At 36.2% G+C, this 18257-nt stretch overlaps 1 protein-coding gene across 1 annotated transcript; it reads right to left on the bottom strand.

Annotated features, from left to right (window-relative positions):
- Window positions 1-1784: 1784 nt before the first annotated feature.
- LOC129223273 (twist-related protein 2-like) lies at window positions 1785-14743 on the bottom strand. Its single transcript, XM_054857839.1, has 3 exons — window positions 14508-14743; window positions 6876-7194; window positions 1785-1790 (listed from the first exon to the last, which is right to left on the bottom strand). Exons 1-3 carry the CDS (start codon window positions 14741-14743, stop codon window positions 1785-1787), a joined length of 561 nt encoding a protein of 186 aa, XP_054713814.1.
- Between the last annotated feature and the right edge of the window lie 3514 nt (window positions 14744-18257).

Consider the following 18257-nt stretch of genomic DNA (forward strand, 5'->3'; position numbering starts at 1 on the left):
AAATATTTCATTAGAAATAATATTTTAAAAGGGTAATGATTAAAAATTTATTGCTTAACAAATGACAAACGAATGCTTAAGCAATTAATTTAATCCTTCAGCAAAAGATTTCGTCATTACTTTTTAATGAAATATATGAACCATCACGTGCGGGACAAAGTGACTTTTTCGTGGAATTGTGGCTCAATACCTAATTTTTTTCAGTGGTTTAAACTACTGTTTCTCAACAAAAGAAATACGTTTCCTTTACATTGGAACCTTTGCTTTCAAAATCTACAATTTATTTTAACATGAATGTATTAAGCGAGAGCAAATACTAACTAATTCATAAGCAAGTTACAAGAGGCTCACTTTGGATGTCCCCCACGTGACGCATGCAAATAAATTAAATTCTAAATAATAAAATTGTTTAATAGAAACATAACTGCGTCAGGTATCTTTGGTATAAAATGTAAAGATTAAAAAAGCTGCTTACCCCTGTTTAACTAAGATATAAAGAGGTATGACAAAATATTGATGAAATTTAAGCTTCTCTTTGTCCCGCACGTGACTCTGGAATGTCCCCAAGAACGCATTTGTGCAGCATTACGATTCTTTGACTTTGACATCCTCTGTAAAATGTGTGGACCGAACTGGATATTAAATGTTGTCGGGTAATAAAAATGAGGTAAACAATGAGCATTTGAAATTGCACATAATTGCAGATTGTGCCCACACATTGCACAGTTGTATAATTGAACTTACTTTATTGGACAAAAAACTAACCCCCATTTATCCGGATATCCGGATCAAGTTTGTAGAATTGAAAATATTATATTGTCTTAATTAATAATTTTAAAATTATGATTGCGAGAAGGGAACTACAAATACTCCAAATATTCAGTTTTTGTTCTGATTTTACTTACAACTCTTGCATAGAACGGATATTTAAGTTTTCAGTAAAACGTGTGTATAACGATACTGTTGGGACCTAAAAAAATATTGTTAGTTTGATTATTCAAACTTATTCATGCTGACGTTTTGCCGGGACCAAGGAAAATATCGTTATAGACAGGTATATTGTTTTAGACAGTATTGTTATACACAGGTTTCACTGCAGTATTAATTCAACAAACAATATGGCGTGTTTTTGGAGCGTCAATCCGACATCACTGCAGCAGAACTGTAAATGATTTATTATGAGTATTTGCGAGAAATCGTACTATGTAGTTTTATTACAAAACGTTGTTTCTTGTAATAAATGATAAATCTGCTTATTTAATACTGTGATTTGCATATTACCCGGATTGCCTTGGTCCGGGTAGTCCGGATAAATGAGGTTTTACTGTACCACTTATTGTAACACGTGCAGTAGCTTTGAAAATATGATTTTTTGAAATCGGGTCCATCCCATTTGGAATCGGTGCTTTCTTTGGGCTTTCAGTATAATGAAGTAAAATTTATTACTACATTAAATATTCACTGCTCATCTTGAGAAGAAAAGAGGATTAATATATTACCTGTTTTCTAGTTAACAAAAATGTGTATTATACACAACTGAAGTAACTGTTAGCTAAAATATTGGAAGTTTTTAAACATACTCAAATTTTTGTGAAAATATCACTTGAAACCGCAAATATGGCTTTTTTCTTTTTCCTTTTTTGTAAACTGTGCCAGACTATGACGAAAGACGTATCGAGAAGTCAAAAAACACTCAGGCACGATTGGCAAAAATATCTACAAAATGTCCTTAAATCTATACAAACATTGAAGTTCAACTTCAATAACATCTTTAACATCTTGTTTTATATCTGGAAAGAAAAAAAAAACATAATTGTAAATATATATCACATAAAAGAAAGGTTGAAAATATTTTACACACAAAAGTTGACTAAATGACCATTCCACCTGGCTGTAGGCGGAACACCGATGGGGGGGGGGGGGGGAAGGCAAGGGGGGACATCGCCACCTTACTTCCAAAAGTAAAGGGACCTTGCCCTCACTTTTCTGAGTTAAAAATTAATGATCGATTCAAAAATGATTTTTTACTGGATAGATAGATTTATTTCATGAAAATAAATAGTAAAACTTTTCTCATGTTATTTCATAAGAATGAAACTTGGAATTGGAAGGAGTAAGTCTACGGCGGCCCTCTGCCCCAATTGTTGAGGCCAGATTCTATTTTCTGGAGGTCATTTAATTAGTAATGTTAAAATCCTAAAATAAAAACCAATTTTACAAAAAAAAAAAAAAGCTTCAAGGGCGCCGCGCCCAAACTCCACACTTCCTTCAAACCCCTACTTTTTGGTGCACCAGCCGCCTATGCACCTGATTGAGAAATTATGAGGGTTTTAAATTCCTATCTTTCCTGCATGAGCAGCGAATTGTTTTAAATGTTCATGCATTTTATGAAACTTTCAATATATTTTAATTTCATATTTCAGTATAATGTTCATCTTGTGTGCTGTCATTTTTCCCGGACACTTGATAAAGTTGACGGAAAATCCTGCGTGTATTGAATCAAAAACTTACGAAAAAAATTGGTATTTTCGAAAGAAATGCTTATATTTTCGTAAGTTTTGTGATACTTTTAAAACAATACACAAAATCATCGTGCATAGTAAGTAAACTAATATCTGAAATGTATAGCTTTTTACGATGATGGATAATCAAAAAACCTTTTTTGTTCCTTCAGTTTGTTGGTGTGTGTTTGAATTTTTACTGAAAAGTGGGTGTTGAAGCGTGCCCTTTATATGACATAAATTGCACAACGACTCGTATTTTTCGAGAAATTTGGAAAACTGCTTGTTTTTGAAACATCGTGTACATCACAGGTCTTAAACCTGGGTTCCGTGAAGCCTTATAGAGTTTCACGATGCTTTGACATTGGTTCCACAAATAATCACTATTTTTCTAATCGAAGCACCTACAGTTTGTTAAAATTTAATGTATGTTAAAGATTAAATTTTAAAGGCGGATGCTTCTAAAATAAATATATGTTAATATTTATGAGTAAAATTAAAATTATACAAGGTGTAAAAATATTTTGCAAGGTGTAAAGATAGTCATAGTTTCGTTATAAAAAAAAAAAATCCTTTTAGAAAACGGTAAGCTCAAAAGGTTCCCCTAGCTGTAAAAGGTTGATTACCCCTGGCGTTCATGAAAGCAGTGTCCTCGCACTTAATATTTATATTAACTTTTTTAAAATATAAACTAGTGATGGGCATAATCGGGAACTTTTGATAATCGAGATCTCGGAAATCGAGCACTTCTGATAATCGAGTAATGCATAATCGAGGTCTTTCCAAAAATCGAAAACTCAGGCGATTGATAATCGAGGTCTTTTGGAATCGAGAACTCGAGCGATTGATTATCGAGGTCTTTTGAAATCGAGAACTCGAGCTGTGAAGATCGAGAACTCGAGTTGCGATTAATCGACAACTCGAGCTATGTCAATCAAAAACTCGAGATGTGATAATCGAGAACTAGTGATAATCGAGTTCTCGTGTGATCTTGAATAATCGAGTAATTCGATTAAAAGAACTCGATTATGCCCATCGCTAATATAAACTTTCTTTTGTTTGGAGAGGGAGGGGGTTGAGTGGACTGATTTGTTGGTTGTTTTTTATTCAAGGGCTCAGTACACAGTCCATTAAATGACAATATTTTCACGAACATAATAAAGAGCAATGAAAATAAAATTGCCAATTATAGAAAAACAACTGGGCCCAGTGATATCAAACGTTGTATTAGTTAATAGTAAACATCGATCCAAATGAGTTAAAGTTATACAACCTGTGCTGCTTGTAAAATATATTCGTAAAATATATGTATAAGAAAAAACTTATTGTTTTCTCTTTATTTTACTTGGAAAACTTTCTAATTTCGAATGCAGAAAAAAGAGGAGCAACAAATGTAAGCGAATTAGTTTCGAATGTTCCTCAATTTTCACATCAAATCAGGGGTGTTCACATGGTGGTGGAGGGGGGGGGGGACACTACCCGTTGGGGAAAGTTTTAGGGGGTGTTTTAAAGGGTGCTTTTACTTTTTTTCTGGAGGGGGGGCGGGGAACGCCTGCTATTCTGAAGCTTTCGTACGATTTGAGGAGGCGTGACATTGAAGGGGGAGGGGACACACCTGATTCAATGGTAAAGGAAAATGTTTCTGATAGAAGTTTTTTTTTTTCATTGAAACATTGTCCTCCTTACTCATAGCGTTTCATTATCTCTTCGGACGGATATGATTAAGTCTTTTCCGCGATCGTACTTATTCAAGTGGCATTAATAAAACTTGGGGGCGAATAAACAAGAAGACTTCCGACCACTTGGATGCAACCGATGCAACGAACAGTTACGCATTCTGATAGCCGAGGAGAGTGAGTGCGGACCTCCTTCAGACGTCATCATTCTCCCTGGGAGATGAGTTGACTTCGTGGGGGTGTGTCATGACCTTGACAGTGGCATCATACGTCAAAGAAAAGACAAATGAGAATCTGATCCCGAATTCACAGCATAGGGGCTATCGGAGTCGATGTCTCTGTCGGCAACGGAGAGATGAGAAATGGGATGATTTTAACTTCCTTTAGAGAGCAAATTGAAATAACGAAAATTTTACTCTCCCGTATGTCTTGAGCTGTATGTATTCAAGAGGGGCGAAAAATTTGGTTATTATTGTAGAAATAAAACAAACAGTAATGTAAATTGATTTTAAATCTTTTCTTTTGGAAAGTCTCCCCCAACCCCAAGCTGAGCCTCCCCCCCCCCCTTCAAACATATTTTTTCCAACTACCGCACTGTTTATTCTAACATAGATTGCGTAGAATTGATTACATATATTTCTCTCATTTGTAATAGGCTCCGGCTCCAAATTATTGCAAAGACACGTTTTCAGTAAGTCAGCAGTTAGAACAATTATCTCAAAGCAAAATTATTATTGAGCAATCACGATTGCTTACTGCTTTCATTTGACTGTTTTGGTGTCCTATCATTTTATTTTCCCACCGCCACCCTCCGCACCATCACCGTGGACCGGCCGCCTCAGGATGCTGCTCCTATAGCAAAAGTCGTCTCCAGGTTGCGTCAATATCCTACACTTACACGCATACATACACGCACGTGCAAACATACACACGCATACATACACCTACACACATACACAAACGCATACATGCACCTACACACATACATAAACACATACATACACCTACACACATACACAAACATACACACACATACACAAACACATACACACATACATACAGACACATACACACACACGCATACATACAGACACCTACACATACACACACACCTACACACAACTATCCACACACTCATGCCTACACACACATACACATTCCCCCCCCCCCCCCCCACCACCACAAACACTCATACACACAACTGCCCACACACTCATACCTGCACACAGCCACAAACACACACGCCTACATACACACACACACACACACACTCGTGATTGCGAAAAACATAATTTGAATTTCAGATGTCAAAATTCAAATAAATTTTTAATTTTTTATTATTATTTTCTTTTTTGAAATTGAAACTTCTCGCTCTATATCGCAATATTCTATGCAATATAAAATAATCAATGGGAGGGTCTCGTAGCACGATCTGACAACTGCTCCCTACAATAAATGTGGAGCAATACAGGGTATTTATTGAAATACATTAAATTTTCCAATAATGGGGAAGTAACATTAAATTGGTGTAAAAGGAAGTCATGTGATGCACACATCAGCTCGTTCATATATACTTTTTGATTTTGTTCTCTGTTAGTTATTTCAACAAGCAAATATTTATGGAGTCAAAACCATAGATGTAATGTTAGCTAGATACACAACTAGAAACCGGTTCCATGGGCAACCGAAAAGAACTATTAAACGGGCAAAAGCCCAAAAAGCGCATGCGCGCAAACAACTTTTGCCGTTAGCCAATGGGTTGCAAACAGCGTTGCTTCCTAGTAAGTAGGCTATGCTTTTGCACCTTTAATTTAAGATTCGCGCTTTCAATTGCGGCTAATGCTTTCCGCCAGGGTTGCAGAGAGCCAAGGCGAGCCTCTTGTCAGTTATGTCACCGAGCCCCTCCCGCCCCTTAAAAGAAGAAGAAAATAAGTAAAAAAGGGGAGATAAAAGGGGGAAAAGAAGAAAGGGGGGGGAGAAAAAAATCAAAACTGCTTACTAGAAAACAATTAACTATTTTAAGTGCCATAAATTTTACTTAATCTTACCGTTTTCTCTTAATCGGAGTCCACCCCCCCCCCCTTTTTCTTTCTTTCCTCCTTTCTATATCTTTTTTTTGAGCAATCACGATTGCTTATTGTTCTCACTTGACTGTTTTGATGTCCTATCATTTTATTTTCCCACCGCCACCCTCCGCACCATCACCGTCGACCAGGTCCTCACGATGCTGCTCCTATAGCAAAAGCTGTCTCCAGGTTGCATCCATGTCCTACACACACGCGCATACATACACAACCACGCACGCACGCACACACACACACACACACACACACACACACACTTATGCCAGCACACAGACACAAACACACATGCCTGCACAAACAAACACATACCCCCCACACACAAACACACTCGTGATTGCGAAAAACATAATTTGAATTCAAGATGTCAAAATTCAAATTATTTTTTTTTTTTTTGCTTCAGTGTCGCCGAGCCCCCCAAGGCCCGGGCCCCTAGTTTCCGATTAGGTTGACATGGCCTCTCGTCGGACCTGCTTTCCGCAACGCAGTTGTGTATCTAGTTATACTACATACTACATCTATGGTCAAAGCTTCAAAAATAAATTAACATTCACAAATAACTTGAGATATTACAATTAAAAGAAGAAATATGACATAAACTGAGCTCCGGAACTTACCGCGGGTGCGCAGTGCTGTTCAGCTGCCCAGGCTCCCTCCATCCTCCACATGGAGAACTCCCTGCTGAGCCTCTCGTGCGTGACGTAGGTCCCCGCGGGCCAGCCGCGGCCTGCGGTCTCCTCTCCAGTGTCGAGCACGCGGTACAAGAAGTCTATGTATCTGGCGGCGAGGCGCAGTGTCTGGATCTTGCTGAGTTTGTCGGAGGGCAGCGTGGGGATGATGCGGCGCAGCGAAGCGAACGCCTCGTTCAGGCTCTGGGTGCGCTGGCGCTCGCGCACATTGGCCAGGCTGCGCTGCGACACGATGTCCTCGGAGGAGCTGGAGAGGGGAGGGAGAAGAGGAAATTGTGAAATAACATCTTGCAAAAAAAATCGAAAATCGGGAGCAGGTGAAATAATACAAAGGGATAATTTTTTAATGTTCGTAAATTTTATTTTGTTGCGTTGTAGTTGCACTACGTTTATTAAATACTAGTGGTAACCGCACGGCTTTGCCCGTAGTTGAAAATTAAAAGGTCATTTGGTTCGCCTGTATATTTACAAATAATGGATGACGAATTTCTCGCCAATTGGCTATGTTCATTCGCTCTCCCATTCCACGTCATGATAATTTCGTAATTTACTCGTCCATCTTATGATAATTTTGCTCCGGAAAATGTTCTTAAAATTGAAATAGAAAAAGAGCAAAATCGAATTTTCGAAAAATTGCTTCGAGGTGCACACTCCATGCTACAAACTAACTTTGTGCCAAATTTCATGAAAATCGGCCGAACGGTCTAGGCGCTATGCGCGTCACAGAGATCCAGACATCCTGACAGAGAGACTTTCAGCTTTATTATTGGTAAAGATATCTATTTTGCATCCCATTTCTGAAAAAGTTGAAGGCTATCCTAAATGGTAGCTAGCTTTGAACCAAGCTAAAAAAAAAATCCTTTTAAATGGATTTAGACTTAATACAGATAACTCTTATTTTTGGATAAGTAACGTTTCTTCAGTTTTATACCGACAATACAATCAGTTCCCGACTATGATTTTTGAGAACACAGGACACAAAATGTTGTGGGGCCACCTAATCACTTAAACTTTAAGGAGGCCCTTTTTTTATACATAAATAAATAATATTCACGCCTTGCTTTAGGGCAATATGAAAAACTACTTCATTACTCCAGCTTAAGCTACATATTTGGTGGCCTGGGCCTGTACCCATGCCTTAATGCGGCCATGAATACAACAAAACTATTAAAACAACTTATGGTACGCTTTTTTTCTCTAGTCCGACGGAATACGTAAAATCCACGGATCTCGTAAGGTAATTTTTGGTGCTCCACTATATTATATTATTTTTTCACATTACTCATTGTCCTGCTATCATTTTTTCCCTCTTTTTAAATCAAGATCATGTGAAGCCATGACAGCGCAGGATCGAAGGAATATTAATCGTATATATTCCCATGCAGTTCCTTGTACTCATTTTTTTTCCCTCTTTAAATCGAACATTAAATTACTCTTCAATAAGGGCACACGTTTAAAAGTAATTTCAACACATGGGTCATCTTTGTAATACTATGTTCCATAGGAGACCGACTAAAATTTTGAAATCATATTTATAAAATGGTATTTACTTAAATAATTATTTTAAATTATGAGTTCAAGTACACAGAATTAAAATTAAGCGAAATATTCGGGTTTTTGTTTTGATTAAACGTACAACTCCTGCATAGAACGTACAACAAAGTATTGTACTAATTTAACAAGGAGCGTCTGTCCGGCACCACTGCAGCTGAGATTAATGGTTAAAAGTATTTGCGGAAAATGGTGCTACTTAGTTTTGTTACAAATCAATAGTTTTTTGCTGTAATAAAAAAGGTATGCTTGTCTAGGAATTTGCGTATTACTTGGATTTTCGTTTATCCGGATTGCTCTTAATACCAGTTTGTCCGGGATAAACGAGGTCACACTGTACTTTGAAGGAGAGAGTAAAAACCTTTGTCTGGAGCATCACGATGTTTCAAACTCGCGCTCTTATAATACTAAGCAACAGCGAATAATGGGGTCGTTTCCCAAATTTTAAAAGTACTCTTTCTTTTCTGAAGAGCCTGCTTCAAAACACAGGATTAAACCATTTTTTAAATAATTTGACATAAAGTTTAATATTTTTATAAGAGTTATTTTAATCGGTGCAATTTCATCGTTTACGCTGCTGCATACAAATGATGAAATGCCATTCACTGATGCCTTTGCAGAGCGCAATATTTAATTCGCATCTTTACTCACGTGTACTGGCAACGATATGGTTGATAGGAAGCGTAGAGAGCAATTTTTAACTCGCTTCTTGATTATCATAACGTAGAAACGCGGTAGACAGATGCGCCAAAGTACAGTCAGCCCTCGTTCTAGACTTTACCGCGATAACTGAATTTCCGCGAAGTAGGATTCTGTATAATTTTTCTAATTAGAGCACATAAAAATTACGGCAATTTAAATAGGTTTTTATCATAGTTAGAGCCCCCTAGACATAAAACAGTACCCTTAGCCACCATTATATTTGTATTACTTAATATATTGCACAAAATATGAGAAAATTAGATATGTTAGACGTAATAGGTAACACATTGTTAATTATTGGGAAATAAACTATACACACACACGCAGTTCTTACACATTACTACTAGTCTATGAAAAAACCTCAACTTGTTCGATGATGAATCAATTGCCCGGTTAGTGACCGTAGGAGCCCCCGTTCTTCCTCTACATTTACGTTTACAACTTAAAAAGCTGAGTACATTGTTGAACACTATTTACAGATGTATTTATCCCCTAGAATACAGTGATTTATACTTTCCAGTTAGTGCTTAACGGTTAAAATAAGATAGCGATCCCCTACACTTTCTTCGGCGATTTTACACCTCCACGTACAACTAACCTCTCAGACCTTATACTTAAAAGCTTACCTTACTTAAAAGACATAAACTTTGTTATTCTTTTGTAGAAAAAAGTTAAAGCGCATAAAAAAAAGGCTAATTACTATATTTGAAAAAAAAAAAATCCTTGAAAAAACCGCGATGTAGTGAAGCCGCGAAAGTCGAAGCGCGAAGCAGCGAGGGACGACTGTACATCATTTATGAAGTCATATAGCCCACACCTTATTTCCAAAATCTGGCATTTAAAAAAAATAATTGAAAACTAAGCCTTGGGAAAATGAAAGTTTTTTCTCACTCCATGTTATTTGTTTATTTATTTTTTTCTTATTCTATCGATTTAGTAACTAAAAGATACTTTGGACTGAAGGAAATAACTCCATAATAAAATATGTGTGTGCGTGTGTGTTTACTGAATTACACGTTGTTACGGTTCAATGAGGAATAAGGTACAGTAAAGCATCGTTTGTACGGTTTTATTTTTTCAACGGCTGATGTGCAACGACGCATGACTAAAACATTGAAAAATCACTTTGGTTTTTATTAAACCCTATCAAGGAAAATTTATGCAGATAAACCTAAACCTGTTTTTATGCGGGGGATAGGGTCTGCATTAAAAAAAAATTGTTCGAAACTTCGCGAGTAGCTATGAAAAGTCATTTTAGCTACACAGTTTTTTTTTTTAATGCGGTGCTGGATAGGGACCGCATAAAAAAAAAGTCTCATGTAGGAAACTAAAAAACTTACAAATATAACTAGTAATTGCTTATCTTTAAAACAAATCAAAGTGAATCAAGTGATAATAATTTTGCCGAGTAGTCGAATAAAATTTCCTGAATAAGGAATTTTTTGGGAGGTCACCGTCACTTCCCATCGATGTGCCTGTGTCGTCGCTTGAAAATACTACCTCGCACACGTTTTAAAAATAATTTCGTCAATTGAGTCCCAATCTGATTGAAATTTTTATATCCCTAATATGCATAAATGTACATGCAGGCGTTTGATAAAAAAAATATTTACGTTCGTCTGACATGCTAATTGCCTTTTCTCAGTGGACCATAACTAGACATTAGTTTCGGGGAAGGTTTTACCAAACACATTTCTCGTGAAATCTATATGATCAATAAAATTTGATTTCATTGTACATATTCTATCGATTTTTGTTTTAGTAGCTTATTTAAATGAGATGTTGCTGCTTTAAAAGTATTAACATTGAGCAAATGTAAAAAGCGACGTACCTATTAAATGAAGGAAGTAAATTTGATGTGTGTACACTACATGACTTCATCCCTGTTAAATATTCAATCTCAAAAAAAAAAAAAAAGGATACGTGTGTTCATATACGCTCGAAGTAATACTTTTAAAATTCTAATTTTTTGAGTTATGAGAAATGTTACATATAGAGTTTAGTAGTTTTAAGTTTAAAGAAATTTTGATAGTTGTGTTAGCGTCAGGTATTCAAAAGTTGAAGGGAAACGCTCTATTGTTTTGTTTGAAAGGGTGTCCGTTATAAGTACAATACAATAAAAGCAAATACTGCAAATAAAGCAATGAGTTTGTGCAGTTCTCCAATCATAATAATTTCATTTTTTAAGTGAGATTAAAAATAAACAAATTGAAAAAATATAAGTTGGTAATAATGATTATTTTTTTCTGTGAAAAAAGGTACAATAAAAAGCAATTTTTGGAATGGTTTTGCAAATTTTCGGAGAGGGTTTGAACCTTAAAACACCTACGCCTTAAAATTTGGCCCTGATTATAGAATTATGAATTGAATTAAGTACATAAGACTGTTTTCTACTAGAGCTTTGACCAGCAAAATAAGCTCCCCCCCCCCCCCTTTATTTGATAATTCCTTCCTCAAGAAAAACAAAGATAGGCAAGCAGCTATAAGAGGTAGACAAGCAATTTCAGGTTGGAGAAAACGACGTATAACCGAGGTCTCGCGACGTACGATAGATGCATTTTTGAAATGAAATGGATGGGTATGACAGTGCCGTACCTAGCAAGGATGACACCCGCGGCGGTAATTTGAAGTGTCACCCCCCCCTACAAACGCAAAAGGAAGAAAAAATTATATGAACATGAATACATGAAATTCGTGCAATTTTCAGAAACGACTAAATTTGTGTTATAACGAAATTTTAAATGGGCTAATATACAAAAAGCAAATAACAATGGGGGGACCTGGGGTATATCCTCCGGAAATTTTTTGAATTTGTAGTCTTAAAAAATGCATTTTATCTTCATATTTTCCACAAACTTGCAATTCCACTTTGGGTGTCACCCCCTCCCCCCAGACGGGTGACACCCAAAGTGGACCCCCCCCCCCCCCCCGTTAGCGACGCCACTGGGTATCGATGAGATGAGTCGTTTTTAGGTGAGGGATTATGAGATGAGGGATTTTATGAAAACTACGTATTCATGCAAGTGATGCAAAGCGAGAAGGACGTACAAACGATGTTTTACTGTGTTACGTGTAATGCAGTAATAACATGACAATCGCCATTTTTGGACTTAAGTTAGTCTGGCTCTGAGGTACAGAATACTATGGCCACCATTGGCTTGCCTACCTTATTTTAATTTGAAAAATAATCACTGTTTAAAAGTTTTTAAATGAAAAAGGAAAATAACCTAATATGGATCCAATAAGATACCTGCTGTGTAACAAAGAACTGATTCAAGTTTCTGAAGAAAAAAAAAGTTGAATCAAAATGTTACACAAAAGATAGTCTTTTTTTTTAAAGATATTTTGTTTTGTGCAATGAATGTATTAATTTGGTCAGCACTATATTATAATATATGTGTGTTTGTGCGTTGTTCGAGAGCATGGGACCAAAATACAAATAAAGCACCCAATTTTTTTTTCCTACTCCTACAGTATAACGCTGGTGTTTTCCCCAGGTTCCTGACAAATCGTAAAAATTTTCTCACTCCAATTATTCACAGTATTTATGCATGGTTTCTGATGAAGATCTCAGTAACAAATAGGAAAATACGTAAAATTATCCATTTTAATAAAATAAAATGAAAAAAAAATTGTTATTTATTATTTTAAAAATGTGTGTGTTTTTCGTATAATTGTAATGCTATGCATAATTGCTTAGGTAATTTGGGGCCCCTTAGGAAAAGGGGGTCCCAGGCCTAGTAAGACTGTGCGGTAATCAGGCCTTGAACTGATACAGGTATTAAGATTCAAAATGTAAAATTTAAGCTCAATGTATAAAAACTGGTATGCGTGCAATTATCAAAATAACTGGTCAAACCAAACATGATCAAAAACAATTAATTTTCCTTAGCACTTAAAAATATGTATTCAGTTTGAAAATGAAATAGAAAAACAGGAGATAACACATTTAATAAATAGTTAATGAATATAAATTTCGAAGGGGAAAAATCAATTCAAAACGCTAAAAATATATGCCATTTCAATTATTATTCCATAAAAATTTCAAATTTCAGTAAAGAAATAAACAATGAACATTGAAAAACAGATGGATGAGAAAAGAACGAGAGAAAATATTTTTTTTTTTTCTTTTATAAGGACTTGTAGAAAAATAAATAAATAAGTACAACATCCTGTCAAAATAATTAAAAATATTAATTCAAAATTAAACTTTAAAGATCCCTTTATAATAAGTCTCAAATGAAGCAGTGAAGGATGCATGGAAAACCTGTGGGCAGTGCTGCAGTTGGACAAAAGTATTTTGTAAGGTAAAACACCAATAGTGGCCAATGCTTCAGTAGTGGTCACTTCAAGTTTACTTTTGTAGTTGGAAGAAAGAAATGAACAATAATATTGTGAATTTTTACAGGTGCTTAATGTAACTATCATATTGCATCAATTTTATTCATCAGTTATTTGAATTTAAAGTAAGTCATGTAAATACTTTGGATAGGAGAATGACAGATGGAAACTACTGAATTTTTCAGATTTTGGAGTGGCTACTAATGGGTCAAATATGAGGTTTGAGAAAAAATTGATGAAAATTGAACAAATTGAAATTCTGGTATTTTTAGAAATTGGGAAGATTTAGAAAGCGTTGCGCTATTCAACGCTCATTGATTTTCAAGAGAGGCAACTAATATAAGGCGGATTTTTTTGTTGGTGGGCCAGGAAAAAAAAGAGAGAGAGAGAGAGAGATCAGTCCAGAGTAACTTTAAGAGTTTTAATTTTAAAACATGAATTTCTGGTGAAAAAAAGGTTCTTTGAAAACATTTTGTGTTAAATTTGCAAGTATTTAAAATTCATTAGCTATTTTCTAAAGTAAATATTTAGAATACTACTTCCTTTCATTGCTTAGGAAGTTAAATTGAAACGTTTATTCATTACTAAGTGCCTCTTTCCTTTCCAACTGGATGCTATTTACTGACATCCAAGTAATTTCAAATTTTTCGTACCCAAACCCTATATTCTTCAGTGTGACCCCCTTCCCCCTAAAATGGTAGTCTGCATTCGCGTCTGTAGGATGGGTAGGGGTTATATCATTCATCAGGAGCGATTTTGGGAAGTACCAAAGCGTGATATTATGAGAACTTCTTTTTTTAAGTTTGACAGTATTAAAATCTTTATTCAAAAATTGTGGTTTTAAATTTTTTTTGGGAAGGATCAGGGCCTCTTCGGCACCCCCCTTAAATGCGCCCTTGTCATCCACAGTAATGAATTTAAAGAACTTTAATGAGCACAAAAGCAAAAATACAGGAAACCACTTACCCTTGATCACTGGAGCTGCAAGAGCTACTCCTGGCTTCCTGGGCTTTTCTCCTGCGTTTCTGCGGCCTGGCTCGCGTCCTGGTGCTGAGATTGACCACTCCAGGGAAGTGACAGAAGGGGTTGTCGGCGTACACGTGGCCGAATAGAACGTCCTGGGGTACCCCCATCGGAAAGAACCTCTCCCCGGGATGCGACAGATCTCGAGGTAGCAACAATTCCTCCTCTCCGCAATCCATGAATAATTCCGAAATAGCTACTGTCCGCAGTCTTTTCCCGCCATGAGGGGAGAGAGAGAAGGGTTGCCAAGATTTCTCCAACGCTCGCAGGAGTGGTTTCATCTACCTAAGCCCGAATGTATCGCCTTTTCTGGCCAGTGGAAGGTGTCGCAGGAAGAAGAATCCGCCCACTTTTCAACCCCCTAAATAGATGTCACTGTCCACCCATCAAGTGATAAGGGGGTCAAATTCAGCACTGGTAATGGGGGAGGGCCAGGGGAATGGGGGAACTCAGTTCATTGCAACACTCATAACAAAGGAGATGATGCAAAGGAAAAGGATAATATGATGAAGGGAGTTGTTTAGAGACGCATCATCTGAAACGCAGAAATTACAATTTTTTGATCATAGAAAGCGCCTTGAACTAACCATATCCCACACCTGCCCAAGATTTTTTCCTGTCTACGATATTGATGCGGTCTCTTTATATTTTCCCGATAAAATTAATAAACTTAAAGTTTTAGAAGTTATTGAAATCTGAACTAGGGATACGCCGATTAATCGGGAATCAGTCACTTTGCCGATTAATGCCACTTTGCCTGTATGCCTTTGCTACCCACTTTGCCTATATCAGGGTTTAAGCTGGGTTCAAAAGTTCTTTAGCATAAAAGCTAAAATTGATGGAAAAATGTTAGCAAAATGCTAAAATGTTACACATTCTTATATATTTATATATGCCTCAGTGTGTTTCATCTCCAGTTGAAAATAAAATTCATATTTCATTTGTGACATTCTTGAAGAAATAAGTACAACAGCAGTTCTTTTAAAACATAAAATAAAAAAAGAAAACATGATTGGTGTTTAGAACGTTGCAGTTCCCTCCTCCTAATAAAGCAGTTTTTTTTGGGGGGGGGGGGACATAATGCTGGATAAGACTAATAGTTATTGAACTTAATTGTAGTTTAAACATCTCAGCTAAGATTTTAAAAAGATTAAGTTGATTATCGCCATGCACGCTTCCTCTCTAGGATCATACATTTCTTCTTTATTTAAAAAACTAATTTATTTTTTATTTGAGCAAAAAAGCGAAAATGCATTGCTTTATTTTCGCAATTCAGATAGTGTTTTCGCATTATGCGAAAAATGCGACCGTAGCGGAAACCCTGGCCTATATGTACATATAATGCGCTAGTTTTCAGGGATAAATCGACTGATTTTTTTTTAAATTAAAAATTACAGAACTTGCTGAATAAATTTATAAACAATAAGTAAATGCTCGTTATAAATCGATAATCGTTAAAATGAAATATATAGAATTAAAAAAGATAATATCATTCCTTTTTTAGAATATTAATTACATTATGCGTAGTACTATTTCTTTCTTTCTTTTTTTTAAAAGTAGGAGTAGGGATTGCAATATCGGACCAAATGTGCAGTACCAGTATTCTGTATTTTCAAAATCTTGTTTGAAGAATCTGACATTTTAAAAAATTAATTAAAAAATAACTGTTGGGAAAATGAAAGTATTTTCTGAGTCCATGTTATTATTATTATTATTTTATTTATTTATTTATTTTTTTTTTGCTTATTCTATCAATTTCAGTGACAAAAAGTACTACTTTTGACTGAAGGAAACAACCCATTATGTGATGCAGGAGCGCAGTTTTTAATTAAATGTTGGAATACTAATTACGGTTCGAAATTTAAAAACAAATCCGTTAAAATTGAATTTTTTTTTTCAAAAAATTTACATTTTAAGAAAATTTTTGATGATTCTTATAAAATTTTTTTTGAATGTTATTCACCATCCTTGTTTAATACAGTGGGGTCCGGATAATCTCGGAACCGACACCAACCCAAATTACAGAAAACTCGGATCAGTCGGACTACATATTAAAAAAAAGAGAAACACTAATTTTTATATTCAACTAAAAGTTCGAGACAGAAAAGCGGAGGAGCAAAAATGAAAAAGTATTTTAAAATTTCAGAAAACCACATAAGGGGTTGTCCATGCATGATGTTACACTTTTCTTCAACATATTTGAAAACTCCTCCCTAGGGTGGTTCAAAAATACATGTAAAAAAAAGTTCCTCCTAGATAACAGGACAGCCCTCAATATTTTTAGATTTGTGGATAGTAATATGCTGGAAGAATTTTTGCTTCCTATTTCAACTGAAAGACAGGGCCGGATTAGCCATAGAGCAGAAGTAGCAAATGCTACGGGCCCCGCGCGATGAGAAAGAAATTCCAGAAAAAAAAACTATTTTCCCATACTTTTACCCGTTTAAATTTTTCTGTTTAGATCTAGCTTTTTTAAATGTTCAGGTACATTAAGAATGCTGAACGCGCCTAAAGAAGTTTTCACTTCAAAAATTTTATCATAGGTGCAGGGAGGAACGGGGGAGGGGGGGTGGCTTCTTGCATCATTTAGAGACGGTTGGAGCCTTCAAACTAACAAAGATTGAGAACCCTCACTACCTTATAACTCCACTTGTCACATGTGTGCCCGTTAGCCCATCAAGGCATCAGAGGCTTTGAAGTAGCAATATCTTTAGTCACTTCAGGGGAAGCACACAGGGGAGGAGAGGGGATCGCTGGATGATTTCCGGAAATTTCTCTTGGTTGAAGTCTTAAAACCGCAATTTTAATTAATCTTTCTTAATGTTAGGAGAAAAAGCTCAGTTGGGTCGGAAGATTTTCAAAGCTGACCTAAAGACTACAATTTTAGTCAATTAAGTTAGAAAATTTAAGGGAGTTAGGGATCCCTAAAACATTCAGCTATTCAAGCCTAAGAAAAAGCAAATTTATGTTGTTTGATAACAATAGAGGAAAGAAGATGGGGTTCTTTCCTGAAATTGTGTTCAAAACTGTAGAATATTTGAGGCTATCTTTGGGAAGAAAGGGTTTAAGACATCGATCTAAAGTCTATCTGAAAACAAAATTTCGAGCAATGTGGGGAGTTGATGAGGGGGGGATGAGGGGCTGAACTCCCCCAGAAAAAATTCTGACTTGAAGTTTCAAATTGCGATTTTAGATTATCACTGGAGACGTTATTCGGGGGGGGGGGGGGATACGGATTTGCTTCGCAAAATGTTAGAAACTGAAATCGTCAAGACGCAGGCTATCTTTAGCACTAACTTTAGGCAAAGAGTGGTGGCTCGGAGCTTTTCCCTCGAATGTTGAGAAGCTGGGGAAGTAGTTGGGTGTAATTTTTTCAAATCGAGCTGGTTCAAGAGCTCTCCTCGGAATTTAGGGTCTAAAAACGCTATTTTACACAATTTTTGGGGATATCAGAAGAAGGAGGTTCCTGAAACGCTCTAAGCACAAATCTTAAAAGCACAGTTTAAAGCTCTCTTTGGCGATATTAGACAGGAGAAGGGAAAAGGGTTACCATCCAGAAAATTGCTTGAAAGTGGCTTTCTTCTTAAAGCTTTCGAAATTGGAGTCCTGAAAAAGTAATTACTTCATGTCAATTTGTCACCCTCAAAAATTGCCGCCTGCGACACTGTAAGCAACAATGAGCAGAAACCTTTT

This window comes from Uloborus diversus, chromosome 5, assembly GCF_026930045.1.
Source record: "Uloborus diversus isolate 005 chromosome 5, Udiv.v.3.1, whole genome shotgun sequence".
NCBI lineage: Eukaryota > Metazoa > Arthropoda > Arachnida > Araneae > Uloboridae > Uloborus > Uloborus diversus.

What these genes read in the sequence shown, in the direction of transcription:
- LOC129223273 (XM_054857839.1), bottom strand. Translation starts at nt 14,743, where the DNA reads ATGGATTGCGGAGAGGAGGAATTGTTGCTACCTCGAGATCTGTCGCAT. An exon ending in TGCAGCTCCAGTGATCAAGG is followed by an intron (nt 7,195 to 14,507) that starts GTAAGTGGTTTC and finishes TCCCCTCTCCAG; the next exon opens with CTCCTCCGAGGACATCGTGT.